Source organism: Electrophorus electricus, chromosome 3 (assembly GCF_013358815.1).
Source record: "Electrophorus electricus isolate fEleEle1 chromosome 3, fEleEle1.pri, whole genome shotgun sequence".
Lineage (NCBI taxonomy): Eukaryota > Metazoa > Chordata > Actinopteri > Gymnotiformes > Gymnotidae > Electrophorus > Electrophorus electricus.
The window spans coordinates 20910911-20928645 of NC_049537.1; the positions used below are offsets into that span (position 1 = coordinate 20910911).

General features: G+C 48.5%; 1 protein-coding gene across 2 annotated transcripts in view; it reads right to left on the bottom strand.

The window, feature by feature from the left end:
* Positions 1-17735, bottom strand: part of man1a1 (mannosidase, alpha, class 1A, member 1) — a 73273-nt gene that overhangs the window by 41781 nt on the left and 13757 nt on the right. For both annotated transcript variants that reach the window (XM_027001641.2, XM_027001642.2), the window contains 2 exons: positions 15453-15549; positions 4288-4403 (listed from right to left, as the gene is read on the bottom strand). In XM_027001641.2, the coding sequence (XP_026857442.2) occupies positions 4288-4403; positions 15453-15549 (213 nt within the window). The remainder of the gene's footprint in view (positions 1-4287; positions 4404-15452; positions 15550-17735) is intronic.

The following is a 17735-nucleotide window of genomic DNA, read 5'->3' on the forward strand; positions in this document are numbered from 1 at the left end:
AAGCGGGCGGAGCGGATGGAGCTCTGCTGGGATAGAGCGTAAGCCCCGTCCAACCTGGTGGTTGTGCAGGAGGACCTGCGGTAAGCTGGAGAAAAGGGCACTCCCACAGGGACCGCACGGAGCCACAAGCCAATTACGGCTGGATGCCATTCCCTGGAGCGCAGCCCAAATAAACACCCGAGTAAAGAAACCTGAGGAATGGTTTTTTTTTTGTTTTTTTTTGTTTTTTTTAACCTTCTATACGAATTTAAAAAAATAAACAAAATCATAGTATGAACTAGACACAGTACATTTGAACAAGACGCAGTGAAATGTTATGAACTAATGTTAAATATGAAACATTTTCTGAACCATCTTTAAATGCTTGGCAACTGGGGTTTTCCACCGCAGTCCGAGAGCCACATGCCTGCACTCCCTGTTCCAGCTCAGCAGCCCGGCATCAACCCACCCTGTGCTGGAAGGGGTGTGCGGAGGAGGCATCGCAGGGCAGCGGGGCTCTGGGACGGCTACGGGGAGGAGCCATCTTTCACCAAAACGTGAATCCGTGCTTCTTGAAGGTTCCCCTGTGCTGCGTTTCTCCCAAGGGGGCACGGCTCAGTGTTTGGACAGGAAGAGGAAGTGGGCTGGAGCTGGTGAAAATAAGCCTTCGCTGCTCCACAGAAAAGGGCTGGCATGTGCACAAAGAATCGATGAGTGGAAGGCAAGTTCATGAGAGCACGCTGCACCAAAAACCTTAAGCTGTAGGGTATTGGCAAGCTAGCAACAAAAAATACTAAGCTCAGCTCAGGCTCATTGGTGTCTGACAATCAGGAACACTACGGTGAGTGAAAGTGACACGCGGCAGCTGGAAGAGCCGCATGCTTCTTTCAAATCGACTGTGTGGGAGAATTTGGGGCTCGCGGTGACCTGAGTGGTGTGTCGGTGTTTGGGGGTGTGTGTGTGTGTGTGCGGATACACATGCATGTATATTCAATGGCATCACCTAGATGTGCCAATCATTTACAGTTATATGTGCCTCATTCCAGAGTGGCTTACAGCTGCAACCATGCGCCACAAAGGCAGGCCAAGGTAGTGTCAGGAGGCTGGCCCGAGGATTCCTGCTGCCTTTATTAAACTGCATCATGATGTAAAAGTTGACAGGATCAAAAACAATCACTGGAACTGGAAGTGACCAACAGTTCATTGGGTTGGGATTAAGCTTTAATGTTGAATAAAATTACATTGTTCTAATCATTATTTATTTTGTACTTTAACATGAGATACTCTCCAGTCTGCGTCTGATTGTGACCTAGTGACTTTTTAAAATTTTATTTTAAATCAGCCCATGTGAGAGCGCATGTTCACTGCACACACTAGTGCTTTTACAGTACAGGCTGTACCAAATTACACTAGGTGGAACAAACCAACTTGCACCACTCTGTTCAAAATAAAAGGAAACCTAGCCTTATGCTTTTGGTTTTTTTTGGAGCTTCAACATCGTTGTGATGAACCGTGACTTCTGTGTAAAATTACCGGAGGGATGACACTGACAAATCTTTAACTGGGCACAGATGGCGCTGTTGAGTACAACCAGCTCCACACCACGCAGGAGAAGAGTCCACGCTGGCGGCTGAAAACCACCGCCGGCTCAAAGGTCTGGGGGTGGGAGCAGGCCAGCACTGCCTGCTAAATATTAAACCGCCATCTCCTGTGCAAATATTGAAAGGAGGAACTCCAAGGCTGCGGGTCCGTCTGGTTTGGATGGATCTCATAACAAAAGTTTGGGATGCCAACAGCATTTACCTGCGTGCCCGTGACATGCTGGTCAGGGCACAGCGGCGGGAGGAGAGGTTGGGGGTGGGGGGTGTGGCCAAGGCCAGAGCAGCAATCATTTATATACTGCTGGGCCAGGGCAGGTTGAATAACACGGATTCTAATCATAGCTCCTCCTGAGTACACACACACACCTCTGAAGAACATAAGCACACATACAAGTTTCTTATGGTTCCTTTAGCTGGAGAGCAGAGAGAAGCCTCGATGGTCTCCGCTTTCGAACCTGGGTTTGCCTCCAGCTAGTCTTGCTCATGAAAAGGGATAGAATTTACTATTTATATCCTTTTATGAGCAGGTTCTTTGGCCTGCTGGCGAGGAAAAATGTCTGTGTGCTGTAACTCTGAAAGGTTCTCTCTCATTACACTCCTGCTGCCTCCACTGTGACAGTGACTCTGGCTTTCAGTAATGCATTCAGCTCCAGCCTTTGTTCCAGCGCTGGCCTTTCGGCCCTCGGTGACATTACTCTCGGGCTGCCCACCAGGTGAAATAAATAGACTTTGCTCCACTATGCCCCCACCCCACCCCTCACACACACACACACACCTCTCTGGTCATCCAAGTAAAAGAAAGTTCAGCTGTGGTAATCCCAGGGCCCTTTCTGTGTCTTCACAGGCCCAGGACGCCTACCAGCAAGTTCAGTTTCATGTGGATAAAACTGTGTTTTGATGTCTAAAAGGCCGAGGGTAAGAAAAAGTAGGACATTGGAGAAAAGGGCTGCTTATACTCCAGCTGTTGCACCTTATCACACAAATTACTAGTGCGCAACCAAGGACGCAACAAAGGCCAGATACATCAATATAACAGGATCCTTACACTCAGCTAATAAGGTCAGCCTGTCCCTTGATGAACCGTTCCTCGGTCAGCAAGCAGAAATACACAGATAAGAAATCAGTACCGATGCCAGAAGCAAAAGCACTTCAGAAAGGGAGAGTGTTTAGTGCTGGTATATATTCAGTCATCCAGTCTGGCGCAGGCGTGCACTGTGCCACCTTTCTTTGCCTTGCCTGGTGCGGGCATGCAATCTTGGTTTCTGCAGTCCCGTCACGGTCCGTTCATTAATGCCACTCCGGAGCAGCTCGGAGGCTGTGGCGCAGGTCAGACAGACCAGCAAATTTCCACTGGCGAGTGTTACGATCGTTCGGGGAAAGAAAGTGCTTTCAGACATCAGAACCCGGGCTGGTTATTATTCTACAGACATCTTGAATATTAATGATGGATTCGCCAGGGTTTTCACAGGCGCCTTTTATTGTTGGAAGCACTCCAGGGCAGAACCAAAAGCCTTTCAATTAAAAGAAAGTTTGTTAACGCTCTTCATTAAAAGCACATACAGTGGAGAACCGTTCCTGTATTTGCTCAGAGTTGAGAACTGGAGCCTCTCAGCCCCCTGAAAATCATCGTGACATTCAGCCGAAACGAGTGCAGGACGCGAAAGCTGGGGGGAGGGGGTTTGCGAGTCAACGGGACGCCTTCCTACTGTGTTGCGTGTCATGTTTCTTATGAAGGGAAGGTGTGAGAAATAAAACACCAATCTCACGAGGAGGCAAGCGCCTGCTTCCCCTCGGCCAGCCGAGCCACGCCGACAGGCCGGGGAAAGAGATCCAGCAGGCCTCCTTTATCCTTTCGTGCTGGTATAATGCTGGCACTAAAAGGGTCACTGAATCCTAGGATTAAAATGGGTGTATTTAAAGGGGGGGGGGGGGGAAACAGGAGAAAAAAAAAATATATCACTGGTGTGAAGTAGCAACTCTTAATGGCAGTGCTTTTAACATTTGTAAGAGGGAGAGAGCGTACGAGAGAGAGAGAACGAGCGAGTTGAAGGGCGGTATTGTTGGCTCAGGCGCTGGCCATCTCCTCCTTGCGCATTAGCCTCAGGCCGATGACTCAGAGGAGCGCTAGCTGATTGGAAAGTGGCGGGACAGTGCGCCCCCGCCCACACTGGCTGCCATGAGGTCGTCCCCACTGTGACATCACCAGGGGGAAAACAATGGCATGGGGCTCCCCCGGCACGTCATCAGCCTGGCGTTATTCCGACAAGGTCCTTGGAAGATAGCAAGGTCAGCCTGCCACGTGGGGAAGAGCATTCTGCTGCTCCTGGGAAGAACCGCGGCATGGCGGGGCAGACATGCGACACGCCTACTTTGCTTCTGGGGCACCAAAACAAACTTGAAGGTTGAGCTGCGAATGGCAGCCTGCCTCATTTCAGATTCTGCTAATACATTGGGACAGAGCTTACAGATGCTTACTGAAAGCCTACTAATCAGCCTCTTTCACACGCAGAAAATAGTCAAGAAGAAATACCAATTCCGGAGGCTCAAAATGGGATCGGTGTGCAACACTCTTAGTACTACATGCCCCACCCAGCCAGTATTTTTACTGGTCTAAAACCTGTGTATGCCACCCACACTTAACACCCAGCTTCCATGCTATATAACACACACATACGTACATTAATACGCATATAATTAGGCCTCTTACCATATTAAAGTCAAGATTCTTCTCCACCCACTCAGTGGCGGCTTCAAAGTCATCATACATCTCCATGATGTAGAGCGTGTCCAGCGCGTCCACGATGGTCGCTCCTTTCAGGCTGCCTGTGGACACAGGGGTAAACCGGAGGGTGAGCTCGGAGGGCGGTGAGACACCGGAGACCTCTGCTGCGCGGTGGGGTGCTGGGCGTCACGGCTGAGGAGGAGCGGAGCTGTAACTCACGCAGGTGACAGCTGCAAAGCCAAGGCTCTGGTTTAAACAGCCGAGAAAGAAATATAGGGTGTGGATGTTTTCTACGGAGACAGACAGACACAGACACATACACAAAACGACTAAAAGAACGGGGGAAAACCTGTTTCAATTTTGCTTTGGTAGGTGTAGCTCATCGTGATATAGGCAGGAATGGACGGACAGTGGCCATTAGTCTAATCTTGCTCAATAAACAGCACGCATCCTTCTGCCCAGTTAAGACTAAATGGGTTTGATAATTGAAACGAATTTATGCCGCTGTAAACTAACAGGACGAAAGGCCCGAGTCGACTTCCAGTTCGTTTTTAGTCTCCATTACCGTCTCACTGCTTGGAGAGAGTGTTCAGTATTTAACGGGAGACTGAAGTTTCCTCCCGAGCCCAAAACCGCAAACGGAACGAAGGAGCCGAGTTCGGCGGGTCTTCCGGGAAACGCTTAGATTAGCATGCAACTGCTAACGTGGCATTTCATGCCTACGGTCAATATTCCGGTGGTGCGACACACAGGACTAAACGCATTTGTAATGTCAACATCCTGCCTTCCTTAACACCCTCCCTGACAGTAATAAATCCGCCCCTCCCTTTTGGCTCCCTCAGCCCTGCTGGCTAGCCGCCCGGCCTGCCAGTAGCCATCACTCCACGCAGCGCAGAGCGCCCTTATCAACTCGGCCACGTACGACGCTTGAATGGTCCTGTTTAGACACTGTACTCAAGTATTAGGCACGTTGCATTTTTGAAGATTCGCTTCATTATTGAACAACTAAAGCACTCCCGCTCAATCCAAAAATGTTAAATATTCAAGTTTGAGGTTTATTTAAAAAGGAAAAAAAAAAGGTTTTGGCTGTTTTAGGAGAATAGCTGTGTATGTATAGTTATTGGACAACTATCAGTGTGCAGAATTATTATGCAACTAACTGAAAAACGGAAATTCCCCTCTCCCTTGTTCATTTTCATCTGTTAGTGAAAATAACACTCAATTTACAAATAAACATATTAAAAAACAAAACCCCCACACACACCACCCAAAAAAAAAAAGTGACCAAAATAACTTCGGTTCAATAGCAGTCATAAGCCTTCTAATTCATGGAGTCTGTCAGTTTCTTAATCTGTTGACAATCAACTTTTTGTGCAGCACCAACCTCAGCCTCCCAGACACCGTTCAGAGAGCTGTAAAATGTTTTCAGTGTGAATCTCCCATTTAAGAAGGGTCCATACATTTTCAATAGAGTTTAAGTCAGGGATGGAAGGGGGCCATGTCATTATTCTTTCATCTTTAAGGCCTCTACTGGCTAGCCACGCAGTGGAGTACTTCGATGCATGCTATGGAGCAAAACATGGTCTTCTTGAAAGATGCAGACTTCTTCCCGTACCACTGCTTGAAGAAAGTGTTTTCTAAAAAGTTGCAGCAGGTTTGGGAGTTGATTTTGAGTCCATCTTCAAGCCCGAAAAGGTCCAACTAGCTCATCTTTAATAATACCAGTCCACAGCAGTACCCCACCTCCATCTCACTGCCGTCTGAGTAGAAGTGGAGCTCCAAGACCGTTACTGAGGCACTCACGGGCCCATCCATCTGGTCCGTCAAGAGTCGCTCTCATCCATAAAGTCCATAAAACCTTTCGGGAAAAAAAAAAATAAATAAAAAAATAAAAAAATAAAAAACTACCTTCAGCTATTTCTTGGCCCAGTCTTGACACTTTACTTTGTGTGTCTTGTTCAGTGGTGGTGTTTCAGCCTTCCTTACCTTGGCCATGTCTGAGTACTGAACACCTTGTACTTCTGGGCACTCCAGGTAGGTTGCATTTCTGGAATATGACAGCACTGGAAGATAATGGGCTCCTGGACGCTTCATGTTTGATTCTTCTCAAATCTTTGGCAGTTCATTTGCATCATTTTTTCCCCCCTCAACACGTTTCTTGTGACCCTGTTGACCATTTGCAACAAAGCTTTTCATGGTTCTGTGATCATGCTCCAATCTCTTAGCAACTTTAAGAGTGGTGCGTCCCTATGAAAAAAGTTGACTGTGCAGAGTCAGTTAAATCTCTTTTTTGGCCCATTTTGCCTGAGGTAAAGAAGCTGCCTAATAATTATGCACACCTTGATAGAGGGTGTTGATCTCCTTAAGCCACACCCACCATCGTTACACAAATACACATCACCTGATTGCTTACTGGATTCAAACATTTCAAGTTTATACAGCTTGGAGTTGGAAAATATGCATAAAAATGTTATGGTCAACTGTCTTGCCTAATTGTGCAGTGTATTCATGGGTCAATGTATTCAAGACTTCAATTCTTATTTCACCATTTTAGTGTTTAGGCAAGTGACTCAATACTATGCATGGCAAGGTGATATAGATTTAAATGTATTTTGATACTCGAGGGGCTTATATTAGACCTTATTCTCAAAACACAATGATGATTGAAGCACCCCCCTACCCCAGATAGACCCCCCCCCCCCCCACTTTTCTCCTCATTACTCACCAACTCCACCCTTTGAGCCCATGTTAATGACTTTACATATTGGTCATTAAACAACTTTATTAAAGTTGACATATAGCCCAGCCCTACTAATGAGGCGCTGACGGTGTTCATCAGTACAGAACCCACACGCATATTTGGCCTAAAGACTCATGTCTGCAAACCATAAGATCAGAACAACAATGAATCGCAAAAGTGTACAGCCTGTTGTCAGAGGGGCGCAGCGCGAAGCACAGGCAAAGGCAGGGCGCCAGCTCTGGGTTCACCTCAGGCTTGTCCATGCCTCAAAGATGGCTCACGTTTTCTAGTTAGACAAACCCTGCCACCTCACAATGCTTTTGCTTTATACATGCTCCGATCTACGTGGCAGACAGCTTTGAGGAGGTGAAAAATAATGCTTAAGCTCATTTAGGCGGTGAACAAACATTGCACTGCATCTTTAATTGTATATTTGGTGCTTTTATAATCGTGTTCGTGTCTTTTTTAGGATTTCCCCTAGTAAATGTTGCAATAAACTGCAAACATCCCGATAAGGGCATCTCTCAGAGCATGACTGGCATTGCAAAATCAGGGCCACTTCGTCTCGTGCCTTCAGAATGACCATTATGCCACCAATTTGCTGGATATGAATGTGTCATTCACTGCATATGGTTCTTCATTTAAATAAATAAATCAAACTTCACGTTTGCACAGTAGTGCAATTTAATAGGCCACTATTTGGAGAGGGTGTACTCACAGTATCTGTTTCCACAGCTCCATCCTTCACCTCAGTGTTGATTTAATGTCTCATGGCAAAGGAAAGTTGTACAAACTACTTAATGCCAGGCTGCCAAGAACTGGGACACGGCCTTTAGTTAAAAAATAAATAAGGATTTACATTAAATTATGTCCCTGGTGGTTGGGACACTTGGGCAAACACTTGGAAAAAAAAAACCCTTTGTATAATATTTTTAATCTGTTTATGGCCACCTTACTCTACAAAGATTGCAGCTGGAATACATTTTTAGATGACAAATGTTCAACTTCAAAAACGGTTTAAACTGAAGACAAATGGGCATGCACATGCTTGGCTGGTTTTTGCCACGTCTTCATGGCACTTGGCATAAGTGACAGGACTGCTATTTGCTGTGATTTTGAAATTGCATTCTTTAAAGCGTTGCTCTTCGGCTGCAACTTTGATTCAGACCTGTAAAGTTGCTGAGTGAAGAGAACAGTGTGAGCGCCACCCATTTTACAAGTCAACGTGAAAAGGACTTGAGAAAAAAAAAAAAACCTGGCTCAACTTCTTGAGTTGTTGACTCACATGATGACCATCACTTTAAGACATCGCGTGATATCAAGATAACGCGAACGTTTGTTTGTAGCTCCGCCCAGACACTAGCGCGTGGGGGGGGGGGCGTGCAAAACACCCACCTACGGCCAAAGAGCCAGCTATGAAAACTAAGGCACATAGCAGCGCTAAAGACGGACTCAAGCGTGCAGCTCAATGCAAAAAAAAAAAATAATAATAATTTAAAAAAAAAAAATCTATTCAACAGATGGTTGGAGGGGATGCACTTAACAGGCCCCTCCAGACGGGACGAGCGGCGCGATTCATCCGTACTGATTACAGCCGCCGCGGCAGGTGGGCCCCACAGGCTTTTGGGGCTTTAATTATCCAAATCCTTCCTTGCTCGCCAATTGCTGGGAGAACTGAAGCCCCGTCAGCCATACCAAACCTGAGAGCACCCTTGTGTGTTCAAGGTAGAAAGAGTAAGCTAAAGCAATTAAGGGCTTGTTCAGGCTTCCTATACAGACAGACATAAGTAAAACGTTTACCATTATTATTAATGAATATTACTATGTATTATTATTATTATTATTATTATTATTATCATCATTACTACCAACACCAATATTATTAGTTATTATTATACTGTACAAGAAAAAGGATATATACAACTTTCTGAAATATCTAAATACCAGTGTGCAGTAATGCAACATCTTTTCTTTATGCTGCACATCTGGCTGAAGTGGGATTAAAGGTCGAGTCAAACGCTTTACAGTAAACTTCACGTAGCAGCAGGGGAAGCAGGGGAGACGTGACCTGGGCTGGGCAGCAGGTAGGTGCAGCTGGCGTGGGCTCAGGGAACACTGCACGCTCTCAGAGGCTTCTCTCCAGGGCGACGTTTCTGCCTCGCCTTTCCCACTTTGTTTGGACGGGCGAAGGAGGCGACCGGGCAGCGTCTCTGCAGCCCGTCACTCTTCTGCTCCCGGGGGATGAGCACGCCGCGGACCCTGCCTGCAGCTGAACCCTGGATTCCCGGGTGTTTGTAATAGTCAAGGATTGTCGAAAAACAGGCAGCCAAAGCAGACAATTTTCAAGGAAAAGTGCAACACAAGGCGAGATAAGGACGTGCACGAAAACCAGACACCTTGATGGGAGGAGGTTTGCTAAACAGCGTCTGGCCTCTGCTTGGAGATCACCCGGCAGCGGAGGCACTTTAATCCGGGGACGCCACCTGCTAATGGAGCACTCTCACCTTCCAGATGTGAAGCTCAAAACTGTGGTGCAGTGTGAACAGGTCTCAAGGTTTAGCTACTGACAAAACTGATTCTGGGCAAACAAATGACTACACACACACACCCCAAATTCACCCTTTGAGAAACACCGGCTAAGAGTTACATAGAGAACATGCTTAACTAATCTGAAGTGAGTGTCTAGAAAGCTTTACCCTGTAGGTCAGGCTGAAACCTAAAGTGATTTTCTCCTCAGTTCCATGACAAACAGGAAACGGCCAGAGGGGGAGGAAATCCCAACGTGCAAGGCTATTGGCAGCTGAAGAAAGGCCCGCCATTTAGCACCGTGCCATTCAACTCTTCAGGCCACTGGCACGTTATTAGACAATAGAACAGGAGAAGCTAGTATCCTCTAGGAACCTTCAGGGAGTTCATTTTCACTAGTAGACATAATTAAAAACACAAAAGAACCCCTCATTAACAAGTGGGTCCCTGGCCAAAATGACAGACAAAAGAGAACTCTTCTTGTAGTATGCCAGTACAAGTATTTTTCACCCTCATTGTTCCAATTTATTATTACTACTACTACTAAATTTATAGCTAATATTATTATTATTATTATTATTTCTACTACTATAATTGCTATAACAGTACTACTACTACTACTACTACTACTACTACTACAAAATTTCTAAAGATAAATATACTTGTGTGCAGTAATGCAAACTCTTCTATATTTTATGCTGAGCTAAACTGGGATTAAAAGTCGAGTCAAAGGCTTTACAGTAAACTTCACGTAGCAGCAGGCGCTGATGCCAGCAGGGGAGACGTGACCTGGGCTGGGCAGCAGGTAGGTGCAGCTGGCGTGGGCTCAGGGCCACTGCGCGCGCTCAGAGGCTTCTCTCCTGGGCGGCGTTTCTGCCTCGCCTTTCCTGCTTTCTGTTTTGATGGGCGAGGGCAGACTGGCACATTGGTCAGAAGAACAGGAGAAGCCAGCATCCTCTATGAATCTCCAGGGAGTTCATTTTTCACTAGTAAACAATTAAAACAAACAAACAAAAAAAAACCCCACCTTCATTAACAGATGTGCTCCTGGCCAAAATGACAGGAGAGTCGTAAAGAGCCAAGAAACGCTTTGGCAGTGTACCCATGTTCACTACGGCCATATACATGCACACACTCGCAAAGCAGCGTAAAACACAAAGGCACTTCGTCAGTAGTCATTTTTTGGTTTGTTCCTTCGGATCTCAAACATTCAATACTTGTGCAAGACTCTTGTGTATGCTCAACTAGCCCATGTCAAATTAAGATAAGCAGTCACAGCATAAATCAATAGGTTTGGCATTTATGATCAAAGGCACATCTTAAAGAAGACTTTAAAAACATTCTAGTACTGTTTTACATTAATAAAGTGTCATTTTGTCAGCCTATATGTGCTTTATTGTTCTAAAAAGAAGTTATGACCTTTTCAAGATTACAATACCTTGGTAATTCAAGGTTCCAGGTGGGCTGGTGGGCTTTTATTACAGTGCAAGTTGCGTTAGTTTGCATCTTGTGCATCGTGAACGTGATGTTATTCCCAGTATTATGGGACGGTTTCCCAAAAATAAAGCAGCTTTCAAATGCAAGGTGGATGCTATATCCACTCATCGAGCATTCCAAAGTCAGAAACCCTCAGGAGCAGGAGGGTGCGGTAAAGATTTTCCATGCCCAACAGTAGCAAGGCCAAACTAAGGGGATTAAGCATGTCTATGAGTAACACCCTACTTCCCGCAGCAAGTATGCCTTTGCCGTCATGACGTCACGCAAATCCAGGCCTTTCCAAGCGATCGATGAGAAAGGAAAGAGCCGATTGATTGGTCCCAGACAAAGACAGCTGCAGCAGAAGCCTTAAAGTTCTAAGCACTCTCTTTCATCTCTAGTCAGTGGAACTAATGTCTGATTTGTAGCGGCCTTATTTATTTATTTAAAAGGGGTGCTGGAGCCACGGAGGACGTGGGAGAGGGCTAGAAAGCATGCTGGCTCACAGGCAGAACTACCTTGGTGAGCAGAGAGGGAACCGGCTCGGCTGCAGGTCATGAGACCAGGTCCCCACCTCCCCCCAGGCTCACCCGGACCAGGACCGGTTTCAGCCTTGTCTAGCACACACAGCGGTCTTCCCTTCTCAAGCCAGGGTGTCGAAGACCGGGGCCCTTCCCCCGCTCGCTCATCCACGTGGATGTCTGAAGGAGAAGCGTCGGGCCGGGTGTACCCCAACATGGTCTCAGTGCCCGTGCGCATGCACACACATTGGAACTGGTCTCCGGAGGACGGTGAATGGGATGCTCTAGAAAATCTTCATGGAAAACATCACGTTGGCCTCACGGTTACTCCGCAGCTTGAATTATGACTGCTTGGGCCCAAGGCATCAAAATGACGTGTGTAGTCAATAAACGCTGCCGTGTTCTTAGCGGGCATTCAGGACTGATTTAATATTTAATAAACATCGTAAGGCCGTGCAATCAGAGTGAAAGGCAGAGTCAGGCAAAAAAATCTTGGAGCGCTAAAATCAGACACGGTCGCCTACCGTAGTGCTGAACCAGTCTGTTGATTCCATCCATCAGATATCCCAAGTGGTATCGATCCCAGCAGTGACAGATGGCAGCCCCGTTTTAGTTACTGCGAGACCAGCTTAAACCAGAGAATCTTATAGAACCTGGGATGTCTCCATGCCAGATTCAGAAATATCTGGAAGCGGCGTTGCCAATATCAGCAAGCTGGTCGTGTACTGAACGTTCATTTCAGGCCGACGTATTCTTGCGTGATGTTCAGAAACCTTATTGACTAGAAAACTATTTTTTTTCGTGAAACTAAGTACACGTTTCTACTGCTGGGCCAATTAGGAAATGTTTGGCAATGGCTACAGATTTTGGAAAGGTTCAAATGCTATGTGGCACAGGTTTACATCAGTGGTCTCATGGGAGTGCGTCCAACTGTCCAAGTCCCCATTTCTCCCTCCTCTGGGGCGGGCTTCCAGCTTCCTCTTCGGCCAATTAGGCTGGCGAATTCAATTCGAGAAGAAAGAGTCGCCTCACTCGGTCACGAGCCTCTAGTAAGCCGAGCTCACGGCGGAGAGCCAGCGAGCCAGCGAGCCCCGGCACTGCTGAGAGAACAGCGTGAGCGCACAGGCACAAGCATCATCGTGGCCACGTTTCGAGGAAGAAAACGTCATCAACCTGGTTGGGGGCAGATCAGGCAGCAGGCTGTGGTTTGGTCTCAAGCATGGTCGCCACGGGACGCGAGTTTAGCGACATGTGCCCGCCCTGGTGGGCATGGGCAGTGGGCTCGTTTACAAGTGGCCACTGTTCTTGTTTGTTGGTTTGCGGGCAACCAGCGGAGGGGGAAACTAAGCAACCGCGGCAGTCGTTAGGCATCGGCCAGCAAGGCTCGCTCCAAACAGCCCCACCGCAGCCCCTACAAGCGCACCCGAGTCTTCAACCAACAGCCCGACAACAAACGGATTTTTTTTTATGCCTGCAGTAACAAATGTTACTTAACCACGTCTTACAAGCACGCGTCACGTGACCAGAGTGCGGCGGGACCTCGTCTGGCCCAGCTCCGCCCCCTGCTGCCACGCATCCACGTCTGCAGGGTCATTAGTCCAAATCCGCTAGTTGGTCTAGTTGGTCCAGCTGAGGCTGGCGGGGTTCAACTGCTAAATGAGCTCACCGGTGGCTGTGGTGGTCCCTCTCGTTCTTCAGAAGTGCAGTGAGTTTTTCACAGCACTGCAGCTCCAAACTTGCACCCTCGGGCAACGGCTGCGGCCGCTGGAAGGAAGTAATAGTTTAAGCTTAGGTGGATGATCCAAGAAAAGATTTGGGGGGAGGTTGTAACCAGTTCTACTGAGACTTTAGAGCAGTTGGTCAGATGGTGAAGAAACAGCCTGGAAACAGCACAAGCAACAGACACAGAATCAGAGAGTCGATGACGATGATGACGACGACATGCGTTGTGCCTTCAATGCCCCTATGAATTTATTACTCAGAGCTAGCGGTGGTCAGGCTGCGCTGTACAGGGGCCGGTCTCAGTCATTCAGAAAGCCTGCGGCGCCGGTGCAGTACTGGCCCGGCAATCCCAGAGGAGGCTTAACAAAGTGAGGCTCTCGCCTGACTGAGTGCCTCTATTCCCCCCACATACAGGTGCCATGGTTATGGCTCACGCAGTTTCCTTGCCTCTACCAGAATGCTTAATTTTTGGTGCAAGTGATGGGTAATTCAAAAAGTGACCATGACGATGGTTTTAATTTTCCACCCAGTGACTGCAGGGCAACACGATTGAGTAGTGCTGTACATGAACCCTAACCACACACACGCGCCGAGAGTCTGGCTGTGGTCAGCGGGGGCGGGCATGGGAAAGAGACCGACAGCCTGTTACAGCAAGCGGTAGCTCTCTGAAACCGCAAAGCACCAAGCTGCGAAGAATTACTGCACTGTAGCCAACACAAACACACCCTTTTGGGGGGGGTTACATACGCCGCATGTGCGAGACATCTGTCCAGCACCAGGGTCCGGCTTCCGGGAGCGGGGGCAGAGCTCGACAATGGCACGACACGGTGCGCTCCGCCAGAGGAGGAAGGCAGAGGGCGACCGGCGTTGGCGGCGTTCATGATTTATTCAGTGCCAGGTCCCCATTAGCCAAACGCTCCCGCGGAATAAATTATTCAGCCGCGTTTCTTTATTAATAGGCACTCCTGACTGGTTATCCATGGCATTCTCTAGAAACGCACGCGGCCTGTGTTTGTGAGTGGCTTTGGATAACCCCCAAAGCCCCCCCTGCTGGAGCGGCCATGCCGACCTGGTGAACGGCAGATGCTTGGAGCTGCCAGGAAGCGTCTGTCCTCTGAGTGTTCCGGAGCGTGGGAGCAGGGCGGGTCTGCCTGGCCGCTCATCCCCAGGTGGCTCCAAGTGGGCGCGCAGGTGACGGCAATAATCGCTGCTGTGGGACCAGGTTGCTGGCCATGCTCCTGGACTAAACGAAGGGACTTAATCAAAATTGAGTTGCAAATCCTTGCCGCTGGGCTCTGATTGGCCGGAAGGAGTGGCCGAGGCAGCCCGGGGCTCGCATTCCATGCAGAGCGGCTCGGGCAGCCTGATGAATGTTTCATGCGGCCCATTTTTCCTCGTCACCTTTGACCAAAGCCTTTTCCTCTCTGATGACACGAGCTGTTAGAATGAGTGATTCAGCACGACCTGAAGAAATGACGGAGCTTTAGAAAAAATGTGGAGGGGTTGGGGGTAAAAAAAAAAAAAGCAAGACTCTGAACTGACTCAGGAAATTAAAAGCACAAAGCAAGGGAAAACTCGGCCTACCTTGAAAGGCTTATTTAACCCTTATGAAACCCTTATTTAAAAGGCCAGTTAACGACAGAAATCGCTGTAATTAGCTGGGAAACCAAACCCTTTTTCAAAAGAGATCTTAGGCATGTGTTCAGCTATCCAAAATGGCAGTTCAAAAAACACTTTAAAAACCAAAAAACCCAGCAAGAGAACCAGGACTATATTCATACAACCGCATTAAAAAGGGTGTTTGAGAACAATGATATGCCAGCCTATCCACATGAACCATGTCTGCTTGGGACATTCGACATGAACACAAGCGCTTACGAATAAACAGACTGCTAAAGACTCCCTGTAGCAACAGGTAGCAGTATAGCAAGTGTACAGAGGCCCATAATCGCTGGCCACCCCCAGGTAACTGTCTTCAGTAGCAGCTGGATAGGGACAAAAACCAACGCTCCAAGTGCATTCGATGGAAAAGCAGCGACAAGGTTCATAAAATCCCAGCAGGTTTCTGCCCAGTGACAAGCTGCCATACTCCCCGCCCCAGCAGAGGGGCAGAGCTACAAGTTGCCAAAGGAAAGTGAACGGAGGGTCTGGGCAGGGATACTCACCAAACAGATTACTGGAGTGGCCCTGCTTGGACACGGGCCGCAGTTCGTTGGCACCCCAGGCGTAGCGCTTGTAATTGTCCCAGGCAAACTGCATCATCTGGGGAGAGAAGAGACAAAAACAGCCGTCAGACTAAAGGGACTCATTCCCCCTTCCATTTTTGGGAAAAAACCTTTGCGAGGCCTGCTATTAAAATTAAAAACGGATAAAGATAACCGCTTGTAACTTCAAAGTAACACTTTTAGAAGCTTCACCAAAAGTCTGAATTATATAAATTCTAACTATATTGTTATTAAACTCCTCACCATTTTTTTTTACTGGTATTTAAAAAGGAAAAGGTCAAAAAAGGAGCTCTAGATGGAGTTAATTGTGAATAAAAGGTCTTTAGAGCTCAGAATACCACGTGGATGCAAGGACCACGTGGATGCACGGTGTACTGAGCATGTACGCACGCACGGACGACAAATAAGCCAAAACACGCCATTTAACCTCTTCGACGAAAACCTCGACGACTTAACGGAAACGCCTGAAGAAACGCCTGTCGAGATGCGTGTCTATGACAACTCTGACTCCACATTGCACCCACCTTCTCTGAAAGGCAAAGCAACACAAAGGCGCAGACTGAAGAATGAGGATTGGGAACAGGGAACGTGGCAGCTCCACAGCACACACAGTTCCGCAACAGAAACAGAATAATAACCCAAACTAGATACAGAATAGTAAATAAGGGCTGAGGATGAGCAGCTGGTGTTCACAAAAACCTCAAACTGGCCGACCGCAGCTTGTCCGGAGACGCGCGTCTCTCCGGGAAGCCACCCCTGTGATGTCCCAGCCGCCCCGCGCCTACGCGAAGTTGTCTGCAGCACGGGCATTGCGTGATGCAGCCGGCCAGCCAGGCTGAAATTAGATCTGTTTATCCACTACCGGCCAAGTCACCTTAATCAGGGCCTTGCCTTTGCCGCCCTGCTCAAGTCCGAACGTGCGCCGCAGAAAGGGGGGGGGGGGGGGGGGGGGGGCGGAGAATAAATAAATAAAACGTGGAGCTTAAGAGCAGAAAATGAGGTCCAAAATTGAACTGCTGAGAGAACACGGGGCTCCAGACAGTCACTTAGCCAAGTGCTGCCGGAGCACCTCCGCGCCTGCAGTCTGGGCTGCTGATTATGGCGGCTCAGCCCACAGACGCAGAGAGAGTGAGAGAACACGGCCATATCGATTCTCCTTCAGTGCCAGACACGTGTGGGCAATACAAAGGGGCTTCACGGGCTGCACGGGGTTCTGCAGGGTCAGGTATATCTGCATCCCTCCACCAACACCAACCCCTCCCACAAAAGGCCAACCGGAGGGCTCAGCTGGTGAACAAACTTCACACGTGGCTTCGAGGCTTGAGCGCGACATGTCGGCGAGCTCAAGGGTGGCGGAGGGCTGCGCGTCGGGCAGGAACGCTGTGCCCTTCCACTCCCGCAACCTGAAGGCGCACCCGAACCGGCGGGTGGGAATTCGGGGTATGGCTGCTCGGGAAGCGAGCGGGAGGGGGCGCTCGACACCGGCAGGATGGAGATGAGCGCTCGAGCGTTTTGTCTCTCACGCTTAGCTACAGACACCACCCACCCCCCCAGCCGCGGCTGCTGCGCTGGCTCACCCACTCGCTCCAGGGAAGCAGCAGACTGACGGCGGAATCCTCAGCGACTGCGCCTCCAAGCCTGGAGGGCCTGTGTACAACACGTCCTGCCCACGCTGAATGGATGGGTGTGTGAAAACAAATCAAGTCAGGACCTTTGAAGCGGCACAGTTTTCAATGAAGCGATCAATTTACCATTCTCAGCCAACACAAATATCACAAGGACAAGACGGGGACCTGCGGGGACGAGCGCGGTGCTGGCCGTCACGGCCTCCTGCGGTGGCTCGCTCTGTGTGCCTTCTTTTCCACTTTCTTTTGTTGTGTGTCTCTCACACACACACACACACACACACACACACACACACACACACACACACACACACACACACACACACACACACACACACACACACACACACACACACACACACACACACACACACACACACACACACACACACACACACACACACACACACACACACACACACACACACACACACACACACACACACACACACACGACTGGTGCAGATGTAGTGCTGTTTCACACAAAGGAAGATGGCCCTGACTGGCTGGGCTCAGAGAGTGAATGGAACTGCAGACTGCAAAATGACACGAAACAAGTTCTATAGAGGGTCAGGGAAGAAACAAGAGAGTTTAAAAG